Source organism: Furipterus horrens, unplaced genomic scaffold, assembly GCF_987537825.1.
Source record: "Furipterus horrens unplaced genomic scaffold, mFurHor1.1.pri manual_scaffold_2, whole genome shotgun sequence".
Classification (NCBI taxonomy): Eukaryota; Metazoa; Chordata; class Mammalia; order Chiroptera; family Furipteridae; genus Furipterus; species Furipterus horrens.
Genome location: NW_028327172.1, coordinates 44,945,093 through 44,964,113, shown reverse-complemented (window position 1 = coordinate 44,964,113; position 19,021 = coordinate 44,945,093). Strand labels below are relative to the sequence as shown.

Genomic DNA, 19,021 nt, shown 5'->3' with positions numbered 1-19,021 from the left:
TTCCAGCAGAAAAAGGCAAAACTCCCTGGGAAAGGCCTGGGAGGGTTCAGAACCAAGGACAGTTCTAGCCCATGATCCTGGGCACGGTCTTCTTCTTCTTCTTCTTTTAAAATATATTTTATCGATTATGTTGTTACAGTAGTCCCAATTCTTTTCCCTTTGCTCCCCTCTGACCAGTACCCCCCTTCCCTCCAGAAATCCCACACCCCCTTTGTTCATGTCCATGGATGGTGCATATAAGTTCTTGGCCTCACCCTTTCCTATATTACTCTTAACTTCCCCTTGTCTATTTTGTACCAACCAGTTATGCTTCTTAACCCTTGCACCATTTTCCCATTTCTCCCTTTTCCCCCTGCCAGCTGATAACCCTCCAAATGATCCCATACCTATGATTCTGTTGCTATTCTGGTTTGCTTAGTTGGATTTTGCTTTTATTTTTTAGATTCAGTTGTTGATAGTTGTGAGTTTGTTGTCACTTTAATGTTCATAGTTTTGATCCTCTTTTTCTTAAATTAGTCCCTTTGACATTCCATATTATAATAGCTTGGTGATGATGAACTCCTTTAGCTTTACCTTGTCTGGGAAGCACTTCATCTGCCCTTCTATTCTAAATGATAGCTTTGCTGGAGAGAGTAATCTTGGTTGTAAGTCCTTGCTTTTCATCACCTTGAATACTTCTTGTCAGCCCTTTCTTGCCTGCAAAATTTCTTTTGAGAAATCAGCTGATAGTCTTATAGGCACCCCCCTTTGTAGGTAACTCTCTGCTTTTCTCTTGCTGCTTATAAGATTCTCTCTTCATCTTGAACCTTTGGCATTTAAATTATGATGTGTGTTGGTAGGGTCCTTTTTGGATCTAGCTTGTTTGGGACTCTCTGTGCTTCCTGGACTTGTCTATTTCTTTCGCCAAATTTGGGGAGTTTTTCTTCACTATTTTCTCACATAATCTTTTAATTTCTTGCTGTTCCTCTTCTCCTTCTGGCACCCCTATGGTTCAGATATTGGCACATTTAAAGTTGTCCCAGAGGTTCCTAAGCCTCTCATTTTTTTCAATTCTTGTTCCCTCATTCTGTACTAGTTGGCTGGTTTTTTCTTCCTTATGTTTCAAATCATTGATTTGAACCCGGTTTCTTTCCCTTCACCATTGGTTTTTTGTGGATTTTCCTTTGTTTCATTTAGTATAGCCTTCACTTCTTCCCTTATGCGTTTGCCATACTTAAGCATATCTGTCAAGCCTGTGAGTATCTTTAACACCAGTGTTTTGAATTCTGCATCTGTTATGTTGTCTACCTCCTCATCTGTGAAGTTAGCTATCTCCTCGTCGCTTAGTTCTCCCACTGGAAACTTGATCCATTCCCCCCTTTGGCCCATACTTCTCTGTCTCCTCATCTTGACAGGCTCCTGTGTTTGTTTGCCTCTGTGTCTTAGGTAGAGCTGTCACTCCTGTTACATTGTAAGGGGAGGAATCTTAGGTATTCATCAGTACAGGGGTCTGAGAGGGAACAATGCTGCTTGCTCGGCACTTGCCCCTTTTCCAGGCACTTCTCCCACTTCTGTATGGGACTGGCGCCTCTCTAGCTGCTGCCCTGCCCATCGTTCCCAGAGTGGGTGGGTCTGCGGATGTTCTAGGACCATGAGTCCCTTCAAAGAAGTGGACTCTGCTGAGAGACCAGCTGTTTCCTCCTTCGCCCCAACCCGCACTTGTCTGCACAGTCAGAAACAATGAGGCTTTATTTTCCCCAGCACTGGAACCATAGCTGTTCAGTGTGGTCTGGTGCTGGGAGTGCTCCCCAGGTGTCCCTCCCAACTTTTTAAAACGTGCACTTTCTACTGGCCTGCTGCTGCCACCGCTGCTGACACCACCACCCCGAGTCCTCTCCGGCCTGGCTCTGCCCCTCCTACCTGTCTGTATGAGTATTTCTTCCCTATATCTCTGTTTGTTAGAGCCATGCAGTTTGATTTTCTGGAACTTCTGGTTGTCCCTAGTTTTGAGGTAGTTGCGTTCCTTCTTAGTTGTGGAGGGAGACACAGAGTGTCTGTCTAGGCCTCCATCTTGGTTGGAAGTCGGCATGGTCTTCTGATCTTCAGGAAGGTAGCTGGGATGGGAAGGTCCACTCTGTGTGCCCTGGGTGAGAGAAGGGGCAGCCGGCAGTCCAGTCTGACTGATGAGACCAGGACCCTCATGCACCATCACTGGGAGTTCAGAGGAGGGAGGATGGGTGTAGGGTGGGAGGATTTAGGCAGAGAGAACATCCAGGCATCTGTAAAATGGAGTAATAATTCCACCCCTGTAGGTTTTCTGGGAGGATTGAGTTACTTTTTAAGAATGTCTGGCACATACCTGCCTGTATGGGGCACAAGATGGGCTTACTTCCTCCCCCTTTTCTCCATGCCTTCTCAGCCCCTGTGACATTAAAGGGACATCCCCCTTCCCTACTGAGGACAGCAGGGCATGGACACATGCTCATAAATGCTGGGGGTGGGAAGCTTTCTATCCCGGTGTTCACCAACCCCCACCTCTGTGGTTGGACTGAGATGGACACACAGGAGGTGCACAGGACAGACTGGGGAAGGGTCTGTGCTCCTTCCCCCAAGTGCATGAGGACACTGAGTGGAGGACACAGGTGTATGGAGAAATGGCATTTAACCCCTGACCCTCCCCCACGCCCCCCTCAAGACTGCTGTTCCCAGTGGCTGCTCTCATCAGCTCTGACCAGCTCTCCTGACACCTCGCTGGCCTCTCAGCACCAGGACGATGAATTAGTGATGACAGCGTTGCAGTATTGCTATGACGACCAGGCCTGTTCTCAGCCTTCAGTGAGGGTGCAGGCAGAGGCCAGAGACCCCTTTGGCTCTGGGCTTGTGTACTGACATGTATGACCAGGGCTGGAGCCCAAAGGGGTGTGGGGGTGAGGTGAGCGGGGCATGGGCAGGGGCCAGAGCAGGGAGGGCTCCACCTGGAATGAACTGGAGTTCATTCAGATTGTTAGACCCAAATGGACATTGGGGACAACTGTTTCTCTCCTTCCCTCCCTTCTTTTTTTTTTTTTTTTTCTTTCTCTGACTTGTAGTTCCTTCCCAGAGATCTAACACATAGTTCTGTGAATAAAGGAAACAACACATTTACTCTATGAGGCATTTCCAACAATGTAGGCCTACAGAAAAAGCCCCATTGGGATAAACCTCAACTTCCCTCCCTTCTTGTCTCTTTCTGTTCGTTCTTCCCTCCCTCCTTCTTTCCTTCCTTACATTTTCTCTAAGTGCCATCACCGTTGGAGGCCCTGAGCTACCCACCTCTTCCTCCAACCCTGGGAATCAGGTCCAGCGCTCAGTGAGATGGGGACACAGACCCTCCAGAGAAGGCATTTGGGGGCCACTGGTGGCTCTGCAAGAGGACCTGGCTTAGCTCTGTCAGGGGCCAATGGCTCTGGCGAGTGAGATTTTCCAGAGGAGAGGCAGAGGTCCAGAGGTGGCCTGGTGAATCATGAGGCATGAGCCCAGAAGTGAAACAGATGGAAGGATGGGGGACTGATAAAATCCAGAGAACATAAGTGTAGGGAGCCTGGTCTGGGGAAGGACTGGGAGGAAATGGCTGCAGTGCATTTGCAGTTCATCTCACAGGGAAAGAGGAGCCCCTCAAGATTTTTGTTGTTATTCCTTGTTTGATTTTAGGGATGGAGAGACTGAGGCCCAGAGAGGTAAGTGACTTGATCAAGCTCGCTGAGATCATCAGAGACAGCCTGACACTATGGGCCCTGCAAGGGTCCTACTAGACCCCAGACAGGTCCTCCTGCCCCAGATTTGCTGGCCAGGATTTTTTCAGGCAACTGCTGCCTCCAGATGTAGCAGTTAGGGTGAAATTTACATAGGCAAGGGCTCTGCTTACGCCCTTCATACCTCTGACACACTGGGCATGTGTGTGGTAATGGTAGTGGGGAAGGGAATTCAGGGAAGGACCTGGGAAGTCAGGGGCTCGGCGAAGGTCAGCAAGGGATTAAGGTCATAAAGTGATTCAAACTGGGGCCTTCAGGTCCCCAGCCCAGACGCTGTGCCATGTCCCCTTACTCCACACCTTCACAGACCTTTGGCTGAGCTGTGCACCTGTAGGAGGTAAGAGAATCTCTGAGCCCCTCACAACCTCCCCAGAGCTCCCCTTGTCCCTGGAGCCTGATACAGTGTCTACTGTGGCTGGAACTTATCTGGGAAGAGACATTTGACCCCATTGTCCTGATGAAGAAACTGAATTCCTAAGGTTACAGTGACCCATTCAGGGTTACTGAGTGGGTCATTGGTGAGCTGAGCCTGGCTGCCTGTCCCTTAGCTTGTCGATACTTCCCCCACCTCACAGCTGTCCCCTTGCCTCTCTTTCATCTCGCTGTAGAGCATTGCCAGGCCTGCCAGCTTTGATGGATGGCCCCGCAGTCCAGCCTCCCTCCTGCTCCTTTCCGGTTGCTGGGCTGTTAGCCTCCTAATCACCGGTCCTGCCTGGCGGCCGCCAACCCATCCATCTCCCTCACACAGACTTGCCCAACACAGGTGGTTTTTTTGGGGGGCGTGCCATAGGTCTCCTTCTCTGAGGTTGAGCTGAGAGTGAGGCTGCCGTCCCTACTTTAGGGGAGTTGAGGGTTAGGGAGCAGCCTATACCCTCCTGCTGGAGTGCCAGAAATCCCTCCTGGACCTTCCAAGGGTACCTACACATGCACACACACATGCACACACGTGCACAAACGCACGTGTGCAAGCTCATAGTAACAGTAATAAAAGCTTTCATGTATCAAAAAATACTGTATGCCAAGTATTGTGCCAGAGCTCTACATTTATAATCTCATTCATCCTATTAGTTGGTCACTATCGGTAACCCCACTGTACAGATAAGGAAACTGAGGCTCAGAGAAGTTCAATGATTTGCACAAGGTTTCATAGCCAGGAAATAGAGGAGTTGGGATTTGAACCCAGGTTGTATGGCTCACATCTTGTATTTATAACTCATCTGTCCTACTGCACTCACACATGCACACAGACACGTGTGCACATACTCATGTGCATGCACAAACATGAGCCTCTGTGTCAGCCCTTGTACTACCCGTCTACCTGAACCATGTTCCTGAGGAGTAGAGTGTCATACTGAGGAAGAGATGAGGGGTCACCGCTCATTGTCCCTAGGCTGCTCCCAGACTCTCACCCTGGCAGTGACACCAATCAGCTGGGGGGCTGCATGGAGGAGGCAGCCTCCAGGCAGCCAGAAGAGGAGACTGGGAGGCAGTCAATCGATAGTCGTTGCAGCGCTGCCTTCCAGGAACGGAGGCTCAGAGGAGTATGGAGCCGCGGGTCGATGTGGGCTGTGGCCCAGGCCCAGCGCGCAAGGTGTGTATGTGTGGAGTGAGCCTGGCGTGCAGCAGCCTGCTGTGCCCTTGCTCTTCCTTCCCTCTTCCTCTCGCCTTCCACCTGTCTACCCTGCTTCCCCCACTGTCCCCCACCATGGGCACTGCTACTGAGAATCAAACTGCCAGTTCCCAGACTCTTGAGTTCACCTACTGGTGCTGTGAGGTGGGGGGAGGGTGGGCAGGGAGGCCAGGGACCAGGAGCTGCAGGAGGTGGGGTGACCCCTCACAGTCCTCAGTGGACAATTTAATGACATAATGAAGGTCAAGTGCTTCACACCAACAGGGGCACTTAGCGGGTGCTTAATTAGTCTTTGTCTTGCTCCTCCCTCAGGAGTCTGGAGAGAGCAAGGCTCTGGGGGCAGAAGGGGCGCCTCTGAGGGCACAGAAGCTCCCAGAGCAGCTGTCAGGTGCTGCTGACAGTGTTAACAATTGAGGGAGGGAGGAGAGAGAGAGAGGAGATATTAATACCTGACATCTGGAAGAGTCTAGCCAAGCGCTGACACTGGGTGCGTGGGAGGATGTCTGCTGTTGGGAGGAATAGTAGCCAGAGCACGGCTTGTGGCCCGAGCCCACCCGCCCTCTTGGGAAGGGCCCCTGAGCAAGCTGGGATTGCCCCCCTTCCTGGAGCAGCTGCCTCCACCCTGGTGGTGGTGGGGGCTCCACCAGGCCCTCCAACTTGCACCAGCCCCAGGAGACCTGGATTCAAGTTCTGTGTCAGGCACCTTAGAGCAAGTCACTTTCTCTTTGGGGGCCTTAGTCTTCTCATCTCTAAGAGGTTGCCATGAGGATTGAGACCCCACCTGTCAAGTGCCTGCCACTTCCTTGCCTCCGAGGAGCCAGGCTTCTGTGGGTTCCCTGGAGCCTGCCTTCCCTAGACTCAGCCCTAGAGGGGCAGCTGTGGGCCATATCTCCACTGGATGCTGTCTGCTCCATTCTTGGGTCTGGGCCCATTGTTTGAAGAAGAAGGGAGTAAATGGGATTGCATCTTAGGCTCGTTCACTCTGGTAGGGAGACAAGCGCGCACTCGGTACTGAAGGTGTCTCCATGGGTAACCGAGCAGTGGTCAGACTCGGCTGAGGGTGGGGAGGAAGCCCTGGACCGGGATTTCCAAGGCCTGCTGTTTCAGATGCTGCCTCACTGTGTGATCTTGGACAAGACCTGTCCCCAGCGGGTAAGAGGAATATGGGACCTCTGACCAGTCTTTTCTAAGGGTCAGTGCCTAGATGATTCTGGGAGAGAGGCCGGGTGGGAGGTTGTACAAGGCTGGTGATGCCCATGCCACAGGTGGGCAGACCTCTGGGGCCAGCTCAGGACTGCTGTGACCTTGGGGCCCTTGCCATCTTGTCCTGCTACCGTTGGCTCTGCCTCCCAGTCTGTGTTGCCCGCCTGCCCACTTTGTTCCTAGTCCTCTCTCTCTTCCTTTATCATCTGCCTCTATATTGCCTCCCGCCTCAGGCTTATCTCCTGTCACGAATCCATCCATCTCTGTCATTGCCCTGTGGCTTCCTTCTGCTCTGGCACACGCCCTCCCTGGGAGGCAGCCTGTCTGGGAGTCCGTCCCTTCCGGCCAATTGTCTGTCTAAGTGGTCTCGGACTCTGACCAGCTCTTGTCTTCTACCTTCCTGCACTTCCCTTTCTCTGATGGTGTCCCTGCCTTTCACTGTCTCTGGACTACCTCTGTCTGTCTCTGCAAGTCTCTCTCTGCCCTATGGGTCTCGGTCTCTCAAGACCTGTCCAGCCCTGCTCCCTCTGCCTCCTTCCTCCCCCTTGCAAGCCCAGCCAGGGCGGCAGGTCCAGCCCTCCAGCCTGGAGAATGGAGTAGTCCACCCTACCTCTCTTGCTGGCTGCCTCAGAAGCCCCCTGGCAATGCCCTCCGTCCCACACCACACTGCGCCTTGTTGCTAGGCTTTGGGATGGCAGCACCTGGCTTCCATAGCGACGGGTGCTTAGAAACTGAACGCCACATCTCCCAGTCCCACCATGGAGTCTTTGTGGATCAAGCGCCTTTAGATCAATCAGGATAGAAAATGTGGGGGCTCTAAACTGCCTCTAGCTTAGGGAAGAGGGAGAAGAGGGGACCACAGTCTCTGCCTCCTGGAGCTGGAGGCCTCTAGGGTGGGAGGAACTGCTTCAGTGTGAACCTAAAGCAGAGCAGGAATTGGGAGGGAGGTCCCCAGGTTCTTTCGGGGAGCTAGCCTGCTACTGGGAGACACAGGTTTGCCAGGGGCCAGGTTTGGGTTGCTGCTGTTCTACTATTTCCAGCTCTGGGACTTTAGACAATTGACCTCATGTCCCAGGACCTCAGTATTATTAACTGTAAATTCAAGCTACTAGTATCGTGAGGATTAAATGATAGAATCAACTGAGTGGCCTGGTGCTCAGAAGACAGTAACTGATGGCAATACCCTCCCTTCCCTTTAAAGTTAAGATTTAATTAGCAGAGAGGTTGTAAGCAAAAAGGTGGAGGCTGGTATGCACCTCACATGTGCAAGGGCTCGCTGGGGCCTGCTCTTACCTGGTATTCACAGAGACTCAAGTCCACAGACCGCCGGGTTCTGAGGGTGGAAACCCTGGTGTTGGAGTCCTGGAATCCTGGCATCTCAGGCAGTTAGAATAATAGAATGTTAGAATCTTTGGTGCCTACATCCTCAGGATTTCAGGCTCGTACTTTCATAGAATGTAAGAAGTACAGACTCCTCAAATCATGGCGCATTATAATAGAGACTCTGATTTTCTTAGAACACAAAGATCTCTGAGTTCTTGGAACCTTGAAGCCACACACGGGGGCCTCGCTATATGACAGTTTCTGAGTTCGCAGGAAGCTTTCAGAGCATGGGGCCTTGTGTCCCTGTTCCTTAGACCTTCCTCCCTCCCTCCCTCCCTCCCTCCCTTCCTTCTCAGACTTTTTTGTGCCTTAGTAGCCCTCCTCATGGGCTCAGCTCTGAGTAACCCTGCTGTGCATGTGTGTGCACATGTTTGTATGCACGTGTGTGTACATGTATACATGTGGGGGGGCTGGGGTCAGTGGCTGCAGCCTGAGGCCCTTCTTGGAGGAAGACTGGGCAGCCTGTAGTCTGCAGCTGTCTAGGCAGGGCTGGACATCAGCCCTTGGCCTGGGTCAGGCCTGCCCTCCTCTATCCACCAGCCTGCTAGCCAGGGCTCAGGAAGAGTAGCCTGGGGCTGAAACCAAAGCAGCCCCACAAGATCCTGCAGACTGGAAATGAGGAGGCACCATTGAGAGAAGAAGATCGGTGGGTAGGGCATGGGGGGTGAGAGAAGGAGTGGGCTCAGTGACGGGGTGGGGCTCAGTGAGGGGATGGGCCTCAGTGAGGGGGTGGGGCTCAGTGAGGGGGTGGGGTTCAGTGAGGGGATAGGCCTCAGTGAGGGGGTGGGGCTCAGTGAGGGGGTGGGGCTCAGTGAAGGGATGGGCCTCAGTGAGGGGGTGGGGCCCAGTGAGAGTGTAGGGCTCAGTGAGGGGGTGGGGTTCAGTGAGGGGATGGGCCTCAGTGAATGCCACTGAAGAGTTTCTCACACTGTGCTCTCTCTGCATTGCCCCAGGCTCCTGAAGATGGAGGTTGGGGTTGAGTGAGCTTGAGCACCTTAAACCCACTTGCCTATCCCTGGGGTAGGATGAGAGCCAAGAGCTCCTTTTCCTACCTCTGCCCAAAGCTGAGAAGGCTGGTAGAGCTGCTGAGAAAGCTAGAATCTGTTTTTTCGTTTGCTCATTTTCCTTCCTGGTTTCCATGGGAATTGTGACTCAGAATAATCCGAGTTAGGATGGTGTCGTGGAAGGAGTGAGCATCGGGGTACAGGTGGGGTGGGGAGGCGGGTGTTAAAGGCCATGAAGGCCAGGGCCAGGGCTCCAACTTCATCCTGTGGGCAATGGGGAGACATGAGGGTGTGGGTGAGGCAGGTTGAGGATTGGGTGAAGAAGAGCTGATTCCAGCATCTATGGGCATCAGGAAGAAGAAGGCACAGTGGCCCCTAAAGGAGACACTGGGGCAGATGTGCTCACCTGTATCTCTCTGTGTAGAGGCCATGTGATCATGTATATAGGATGTGTGTCTGTATGTAGGAATGTGTGCATCTGTATGTAGGAGTGAGGGGGTGTGTATTTGTGGAAAGACAGTGAGTGTGTATATGATTGTGTGTGGCCTGGGGTAGTAATAGGATCTTAGGGTTTGTGAATGATAAGAAGCAGATACCAAGCCTAAGGTGTGCTAAGGCCCAAGTCCCCTGGACCGCAGCCCTGATGTGAGTCAGTAGGCCCTGGATTAGTCCTGCACTAGAATTTTATAGGTTCCCTTCCCCTTGTACAGTCATGGAGCCATCCCTCTGCTGCGCAGGTGCAGTGGCCTGCACAGAGTCACACAGCGACATGGAAATGATATGAATGAATGAGACCTGTAGCTGACCCAACCCCACCCCTCATCATGTGGACCTGAGTTCCCTCAGCCTGTGCCCTTTTGAACTCAGAGCTGCTAGAGGTGCTCTGGAAGCAGGCCCTGCCCACCCAGAGCCCAGATCCATGTTGTCCCCAGTACCTACCTGTGGCCATATTTTTTCCTTTGAGGGTCATTCCCACATCCAGGGCCACAGCCAGCAGACACAAAGAGCTGACCTGGGCTGGTGACTGTGGGCAGTACCTCTAGTATGACTTTGGGTACACACAGACTCACACGTTTGCACACACACTCAAACATGAATGCCCATTATGTGCCATGCTTGGACACTTGTGTGCACACACAGTTGTACACACATACCTGCATGTGTGCAGATACATTCATACCTGCACATAGACACATACCTGTCTGCAAACACACATGGGCACTTTCTGTAGATACACATGCATTTGTGTGTACACAAGTTATACATGGAAGCATCACACATCTTCACAAAGATGTACATTTATGAACCTGTACTTATCCTCCCTTGTCCTTACCCAGGGCTTACACACACATACACACACAGAGCTACATAAGGGTGGTTCACACCCATGGCCCTTCAGGGTTGAAGTGTTGAGGACAGGTTCTGGATGGACACAGAGATGTCAGCTTCCTTGGGATGCTTCTTGGATTGTCCCCTTGTGGGGTCCCCTGGAGGGTGGAGCCCTTTTTTAGTCCATGGGCTCCACTCCAGGTCATGGAGAGACTGAGTCACATAGATTCTCTCCTAAGGAGCGTCCTGTATTGGGATCTGGTCCTTGCTCTGTCCTTGGACTTGACATGTTTCAGCAGGGTCCAGGTTGCTCTAGCTAGGCAGAAGACAGAAGGCCTGCCTGTCCAGAAGCACTATCTTCTGCCTAGCTAGACCGACCTGGACCCTGCCTCCTTCCACCTGAGCTGTCTGAGCCCTCAAAGAGAAGTAGGCCAACCCTCACCGCTGCTGAGAAGTCTGAGGCTAGAGAGGGCCAGAGCCTTGCCTGAGGTCACCCGGCATGTCAGGGCAGGGCTCAGGCTCGAACCTGGTGTTCAGGAGTCTGACCATGGTTAGCAGCAACAGGATAGATGCATGCCAGGCACCAGACAGAGTCATGGAAGCAGGACACGTGGTCATGGGGAAGAGAGCACATTTGTGATCTTTTGAGACTGCTGGGTCAATGCTCTCAGATGGAGAGATGGCAAGTGGGAAAGTCTGCTCACCAGTCCTGGGTAAGGAAGTTGTAAGCACAATAGCCCATAGAGGTCTCATTATTAGGAACAGGGGAGGGTCTGCTCCTGGACAGGGCCAGAGGTGAAGTGGTCCATTACCCAGATTCTGGGATGAGTCACCTTCTCCGAAAATACCTGCTTGGAGGTAGCTGGGTCACTGGGTACCTTAGAGTAGTCAGTGAAGTGGGTGATGAAAAGAGGTGGCTAGAGGGGCTAGGCCAGCTACTGCTGTGGCAGAGATGGGCAGATGGTTCAGGGGCTGAGAGTAGAAGACCCTCAGTCACTGCATTACTGGGGACAAAGGAGAGGTGGAAAAATCTGTTTTTCTTACATGCCTTTTCTTAAATGTTGGGCTTGAGTTTAAGGCATAGATTGGAGGCAGCCAGTCTGGATCTGGATTTTGGCTCCACTACTTACTAGCTGTGTGGCTATGGGCAAGTTACTTAGTCTCTCTGTGCCTCCATTTTCCTCACCTGTAGAATGTAGCTAATAATAGAGTTGTTGAGAAGATGAAATATGAGGCATATAGTAAGTGCTTAATAAATGTTAAATCCCTTCAGGCAGAGAGCCCCAAGCCCCAGATAGGGGCCCTGACCCTTAATTCTGCAGTACGAAGGTTGGCCCAGATGCACCTAATACAGGGCTTGTAAACTTGACAGCAAATTAAAATTGTCATCTGGGAACATTTAAAATATCTGGTATTGGTGGTGGTTGTGGGGTGTCCCAGGCATGAGCCAGAGTGAGAACCTAGCCCAGAAGCACAGAATGTAGAGCTGGGGGAGTGGTGGGATCCTGGCCTTGAAGCAAGGGTCACTTTCTGGCCCTGGGAGTTGGGGCAAAGCCTGTCACCTTGCCACTTCAAGGAGTCTTGGTTACCTCTTCTGGGGGTGTGGAGGAGCTGGTTGGAGAATTTCAAGGATTATATTTATGTTTTTGAATGGATTCTGTATCCTGCCAAGCATCAAAACAAAGAAGTTTGTTTATTGAATCAAGTGTGTTAACCATTTCACAGATGAGGGAAATGGGGTGCATAGAGGGGCAGTGGCCTTCCCAGAGTCACACAGCAAGTCTATGGCAGAGTTAGGACTCAAAGCCTCTGAGGAACGCTTGCATCTGAAGGACCGACACAGTACAAATCTCTCTGAGTTGAAAGAGACACAGAGGGTGCTCCTGGGGCCCCAGCCACTGAGCTACAGTATGAGAGACCAAGTGAGGTTTCAGAAGTAACTTGTCCAAATGTGAGTGCTGTGGACGTCCTGCCGGGGACTGAGTGCCTGAGAGGTGGTAGCTGTGCCAGGCCAGGACTGGCTCTTGACTATGGGATCTGAGATGGCTGGCCTTCCCTGAAGAACAAATAGCTCTGGCCAGTGGCCATAGCAGATACCTTCTGGGCACCTGTGGCCCACCCCCAGGTCAACCAGAGTGTAGCACTGACCTGGTGACAGGTGCTCAGGATTTGTGCACTGGGCTCAGACTCACTTCTTACAATAACCCTTACACTGGTCACTCTCTTTACAGAGCAGGAAACTGAGGCCAAAAAAGGAGGGGAGGGCCTTTTGTGGGCTGGAACTTTTACACATCTTAGCGCATGTAATGTTTTTTACAGTGTTAATAACTAGGCCAAATCACCTCTAGTTTAAAGATACAGTAAAATACATTGACTTGGCCTGGATCATTCAGTGAAAGAGATGCTCCCCACCCCTCCCCATGCCCCAAGACATGACTCCCAGGAAAGACACAAAGGGGAACCCAGAAAACTAAGGTAGCCTCCTGAAACAGGTGGCCTCTGTCTGGTCCCTGAATGATAAGCAGATTAACAGGGTCTGGGGGGCGCTGGGGGGCTGGAGGGCATGGGTAAGGGCCTGAAGGTGAGAATGAGTCATTCATCCAAGAAGAGCCAGAAGTACAAATTTAAGGAATGGTGACTAGAGGGTCAAAGCTGGAAAAACAAGCCAGGGCTAAGTTATAGCGGGTCTGCCATGTCAGGCTGAAGGGTTGGGCTTTATTGTGCTGGTGGTAGGGGTTCACTCAAGGTGTTTGAGCAGCGCAAGAAGCATAGCCAGAGCTGAGCCTCAGAAAGAGAGGTGGGAGAAATCCTGGCATGGAGGGCCTTCCTGGGCTGATGGCACAGCCTGTGTGCCAGGTGCCTGGACTGAGTCCAGGACTGCTCAGTGACTCAACATTAAGGAAATCACTCTCCTGGGAGAAAGGGCCCAGATGAATCAGCCCAGTGAGGTGGGGAGGCTGGGACGCTGGGAGGCTGGGGGCTCACTGAGTCACCTTCCAAGAAGGGAGGAGGAGGTTGCAGAGAGAGGGGCCGCAGTGTGGTGGGGAAGATTCAGGTCAGACCACAGCAAGGGCTGTCAGGCCTCTGGCTGTCTTCCCACCATCATCGGTGTTGATTCTTCTGGCAGTCTGGTGAAAGAGAAGGGAAAACTGAGGCCCAGAAACCCGGCAGGGGAATCTGACCAAGGTCATGCAGCAAGTTCTTGGCAAAGGTCAGGAGAGACCCAAGAGCACCCTCCAGTCCAAACACGTCGCACCGCGGCAGCTGATCTCATGCCAGGTCAAAGTTAGGAACCCGATGGGTTCAGGCAGAGAGCTGGCCCCGGTGACCTCCCTACCGCATGCCCCCTGCCAGGCTGATTGCAAATAGGGCCCGGCTGCGCCGCCGGGATGGGACAGCAGGGGGCGCAGGAGTGTCACGGCTGTTGCAGGCGCCTGAGCGCAGAGGCTCTGCGGACAACTGCGCTCGGGGCGCGTGGGTCCCACCGCGGAACTGTGGATTGTGTGGCCCTGGGGCCTACACCCTCTCCGGCTCCCGAGGACGCCAACGCAGAACTGCCTGCCCAGTGCTGGGGTCCCAGTGCTCCTACCCCCACTCAGGAGTAGTGTGCCCGTCCGTGTGTGCGTTCGTGTGTGTGCGCACGTGTCTCCCTAACAGATTTGCTACTGCTCCCCGGGCCTGTCCGTTTCGCGGCGACCTCTAAAATTCACCCTTTTTTCCTGGAAAAGAAGCAAGCCCAGGGCTCCTTGTAATTTGTCAGCGGCCCCTTACCGCGTATTCCACCATCCACACTACCCTTCACTGCGCTCTGCCTTGGGGCTCTGGCCTGGTTCCAGGACTTTCTAAGCGGTGCAGGGAGAGGATGTGATGAGGCAGGAGAGGGGCTTTGAGAGGTGACCCCTGAGAGGTAGTGAAAGGAATGGCAAAGGGGCAAGAAAAGGGAGCGAAGGCTGGGAGCCGGCAACCTGGCGGGGATCCTAATAGTGGACCAGCTGAAGATATGAGATCAGAAAGATAAGGGAGGTGAGAACTGGAGGGGGATCTGGTTGGGGTCCCAAGATCGGACAAACTGAGAGGTGCTGTCCAGGGTGACGGGGTGGTAGGCGGGGCTGGTGCTGTGGGGGGCGGGGAGTGGGCGGTCCGGGGCGGGGCCCGGGCGGACAGTCCTGCGAACCCGGGGAAGCTGTCGCGGACGCGCTGACAGAGCGCAGCGGCCGGGCCGGCGGGCGGGCGGGCGGCTGCGAGCATGGTCCTGGTGCTGCACCACATCCTCATCGCTGTTGTCCAATTCCTCAGGCGGGGCCAGCAGGTCTTCCTCAAGCCGGACGAGCCGCCGCCGCCGCCATGCGCCGACAGGCTGCAGGTAGGGGGGCCCTCCGCTCTGGGCACGAGGAAAAGCGGGTGTCGGGCAGCGCCCGGCCGGGTCCTCCGCGGAGCGTGCGGTCGTCGGCTCCGTGGTCAATCCTGTCCCTGAGGCTTCCTCAGGGTGGAGACCCTTCCCCTAGTGAATCTCACTCTTGTGCGGACTGCACCCCAGCCCCGGAGCCCTGGAAGCCCACAGTCCAAACCTCACCCCAGATTCTAACCCCTTTCTAATCTGGAACTTACAATACCCAGTGGGACCCCAGTCCACACTGAGAGCTCTGTTCAAGTCTAGAACCCGCTTCCAAACCCCTAAACCAGGGCAGTGTATACCAGACTCCAGACACACCCAGAACACCTGAGCGCCCAGCTCTCACTCGGGGCCCCACCTCAAAGCTGGGGCCTCACCCCGAGCCCCTGAACCTCTACTCCACAGCTTCACCTGTGCCCCCACCCAGATTCCCTCTCCAACGCCTGGACTTCATTCCTCACCTGGGACCCTACCCTGGGGTCCAAAGGCCTCTTTCCATCATGGTTTCTCTCCCCCCTAAGGGACCCCCACCCCTACCTTGTTCCTGTCCCCCACCTGCCCCAGGAGGTCCCTTAGCCTTTTCTGGCTCATCTCACCCTCTCCTCTTGTTTCTTTGTGGGTGTGGTGGTCCCACTTGATTCTCTGGTTTCTCGTCAGGCTTTTCCGAGTCCTGGATGTCGTCTCTCTCTCTCTACTTGTCTGTTTCTCTCTTGTTTGGTCTCTTTTGCCCATGTGCCCACCTGTCTTGGCCTGTCTGTTACCTACCCGTGCCCCATTTCTCTAGGGCTTTATCTTTGTTCTAGGGTCTCTCCCTGTGGTCACCCCTTCCCCTTATATCTCCCTCTGCTTTGGGGTGAGGAGGGGGTGGACTCAGTCCTGGGCTGGTGTCCCCAGGACTTCCACCTCTCTCACGTTGTCAAGCATGACATGTGGGCACTGGTGGAAGGGACTAAACATGGAAGGCATAGTTCTTGGGCGGTGCCCAGAGATCTAAGTCTGGTGGGGGTGGTGCGGTGGGGGCACTGGGGTTCATAACTTATAAACCTGTTTATTGCTGTTGTCCTGGTCTTGACTGGGGTCAGTTGGGGGTGTGGGATGGGGAGGGGAGGAGCAGACTGCAATCTGGTGTCAGTCACCTGTGGTGGGCAGTGTCCATGGCTGGGCGAGTCTGTGGTGTGTGTTTGTGTAGGACAGGCTGAGTTGCATATGTTGAGTGTGCCTTGTGTGTGATCATGTGTGCTGTGTCATGTAGTATTGTGTGAGTCGTTGTGAGATTATTTGGGGGTTCTCAGGGGCTTATGGTGAGTGTGAGAATTCTGAATGTGTGCTGTTGCATGCCATATGTTGCTAGGGAGGCTGTGTTGGGAGTATGCAGTGGCAGCTGTATATATGACTATTGTGTGTGTAGGAAACTTCTGTGTATGTGTTTGTGTGTCTGTTATTGTGGGGTGGAGTTGTAGGGGCAGTTTGCATGGGGGATTGTGTGTGTGGTTGAGTGTGTTATTGGTTGTTGTGGGTAGCCAGGAAGAGCCATGTAGGGGACTGAGGAAAGGTTTCATTGACGTCTTGGGGTTGGGGGAGCTGTGTGTGCCCGAGTATGTTTGCAGCCTTGGTGACTGGTTTAGAGTCTCTATGTACAACGGAGGCATACTCGGGAAATGGATTAGGATCTGTGAGCTGGTGTCTGAGGGTCATGTGTCTGTGTGGTAACTGTTTGAATGACTCTGAGTGGAAAAGAGTACAACATCTAGAGCTGAGGGGTTCAAGGCAAGGAGCCTGTTGACTGTGTGTATGTGTGTGTGTGTGTGTGCACATACACACAAGCCCAAGTGCACATGGTGGGAGGCAGTGTGCAGGCAGTATTGTCTGTGCTGAGGGGCTGTGTGTGGCCACAAATGTGACATTTTGGTGTGACATTAGGTGTGCAGATTATCTATGCAGGGTGTATCTCTGTCTGGGTGGTGTGTGTGTTGAATTTAAGTGGATGTGTCTTTGGTTAGGGAGGTAAGTGTGGAGTATGTGAGGTGCATGATGGGGCGTTGAGTGTGAGTGTGGTGTGAAGTGTAGGTGTGTGAGTTCTGTGACTTTTCACTGTAACATGTGGATTATGTGATCTTTCCTCCCTATAAGCTGTTTATGTGTGTGGTAAGGCATATGCGAGGGGTGTCCAGGAAGATGAGGGGTGTGGGGGGTGTTGCAGGCTCTGGAATGTGCTGCAGGGGGTAAGGGAGTGTGTGCATAAAGTGAGTGGGGTGAGGAACGAGGTGTGTCCTGTTCGTGGTGTGCAGAATCCAGCAGGTGTCCCATAAATGTTTGTGGAGTGACGTGTGTGTGCAGGGAGGGCCTGGCTGCCATCCTGTCCTTGCTTCCCTCCGATTAGGTCCCCAGAGATGACCAGTGACGTTCTCTCTTGGCCCCCTCAGGCCAGGCTCTGTCTACCCTTTGCCCTTCATCCTCCTCGCTTTGACCAAGGCCTTTGTCTTGGGTTTCCGGCTGAGCAGGCGCTGGACAGGCAGGCGGCAGGCGATGTCGCAGTCCGAGAACCTTTGTTCTTTTCCTCTTAGCCTGTCTCGTGTTTGGGGCCGGGATTTGGAAGGGGGTGGGGAGAGGATGCACATGTTTCAGGGTCACTGTGTTTGCTACTACCTCACAGTGCTTGGCAGGCACAGGCAGTGAGTGACGCCAGGTTGGTATCCCCAATGACACCTCCTTGGTGCAAGAGCACATTGGGCCAAGCTTGGAGTTGGATGAGTTTGCCAACCATGAGATCTTAGTCCCCTGGGTGATCTAGTGCCCTTCCTGGCTCCCATTATCTCCAGGGTGCTGAGCAACCAAGTGCCCCCTTCTGCACACTGGCCTGTCTCCTTTCCTTCCCTGCATGCCTCCCAAGGATGGTCATATGTGCGATCATGTGTAATGTGCATACTTTTGTTGATCCCACACCTGATGATGGAAATAGTCCCTGTCCTCACAGAGACACTTATCTGAAAAAGAAGACCTGGACATACCTTTAGGGACACCCTAGTCTGATGGGGGAGTTTTCATCAGTAGGCAGATCTAGGTCATACCCTCCAGAGAAAACTATGAGGAAGCATTATTGGGTAGCCTACCAACAGGTATTGGAGAGCACGAAAGGCCAGGACTCCTATTGGTTGGAAGGCACAGGGACTATCAGAGTTATTTAGGGGCAGGGGCTAGGAGCCGATGCCTCAGCATCACATTCCACACGTTTTCTGAAGTGAGTGACTTGAACTGGGCCTTGAATGGGGTGTTGGGTGAACAGAGAAATGTGGTCTGAGGCTGAGGAAGATTCTGGCCCAACTGGGAAAAGGGATCTTGAGGCAGCTGATTCTTTCCATGCAATGTTGTATGACTTTGGATGGCTATCCCTGGGCCTCACATCCAAGCTTTTTGGCCAACCCATTGTCTTTGGCAAGAATAATCATCATTGTCATTTTTTAGGTAGTTCTTTCCCATTTTAACAGATCAACTCATTCAGTTGTCTGAAAGCATTTATTGAGCACCTTCTGTGTGCCAGGCAGGCACAGTTTTAAGTGCTAGTCATAGCAGTGACCAAGTAGGCTTCCCACCTTCTGTGTGTGAGAAGCCCTGTCAGCCCCTGGGCCCTGGGCAGATGGCCCTCCCTTCTATGTTTCCCCCAGCCTGATGTGCACCTGGTTCCCTGAGGCTCCATTTTCAGATGCTGGGTGGGGACTGCTCATCCATGTGTCCTGAGCAGGGCTTTCCATACCCCAGATGCTCATATCGATCATTAGATGTCATAACCCTCTCTAGGGTTGGTAGCCCAACGCTATCTAGGGAAACTGAGGCACAGAGTGGCGAGCAGGGGACTTTAAGCAGCTTCCTCTTTGGAACCTCCTTTTACCAGCATTTCCAGAGACCAAGAGAAGTCAGGTGACTTGTCCAGGTTTCACAGCAAGGTGGCAGGGCTGGTCCCAGAATATAGCTCTCCTGGCCACCAGGCTGGGCTCTGGCCCCAGCACCATGCTGCTCCCTGGCTGGCCTCTGTACCGCCTGTGGTGGATAAATGATTATTAATGACCCCTCTGGCTAGGAGACAGGAAATGTTTCCCAGCCACAGCTGGGGACCTGCTCCCTGCCAGCCAGCCGCAGCCATCCATACCCACCCTGGCCCTGGTGTTGGCATTGATGTTATCTCCATTCCGCCTTGGCCTTCTTTGCTCCTCCTGCTCATCCGCCTCCACTTCCCTTTTCTATCAGGGATAAAGGAAGACTAAAAGGGACAGAACTTTCTCTTCCATATTTCTGTCTCTCTCCACTTTCTTTA

The 19,021-nt window shown here is 53.1% G+C and overlaps 1 protein-coding gene and 1 non-coding gene across 3 annotated transcripts in view; one reads left to right on the top strand and one right to left on the bottom strand.

Annotated features, from left to right (window-relative positions):
• PDE2A (phosphodiesterase 2A) overlaps positions 1-19,021 on the top strand; it is an 89,646-nt gene that overhangs the window by 13,258 nt on the left and 57,367 nt on the right. The window contains exon 2 of one of the 2 annotated variants that reach the window (XM_090265092.1): positions 14,616-14,682. In XM_090265092.1, the coding sequence (XP_090121218.1) occupies positions 14,616-14,682 (67 nt within the window). Of the gene's footprint in view, positions 1-14,506; positions 14,683-19,021 lie in introns of those variants that run through there. The other variant, XM_090265098.1, reaches the window with a different exon arrangement.
• Positions 3,056-3,186, bottom strand: LOC150018439 (small nucleolar RNA SNORA18). Its single transcript, XR_016509535.1, has one exon. It is a non-coding gene; the product is annotated as a small nucleolar RNA SNORA18 (small nucleolar RNA).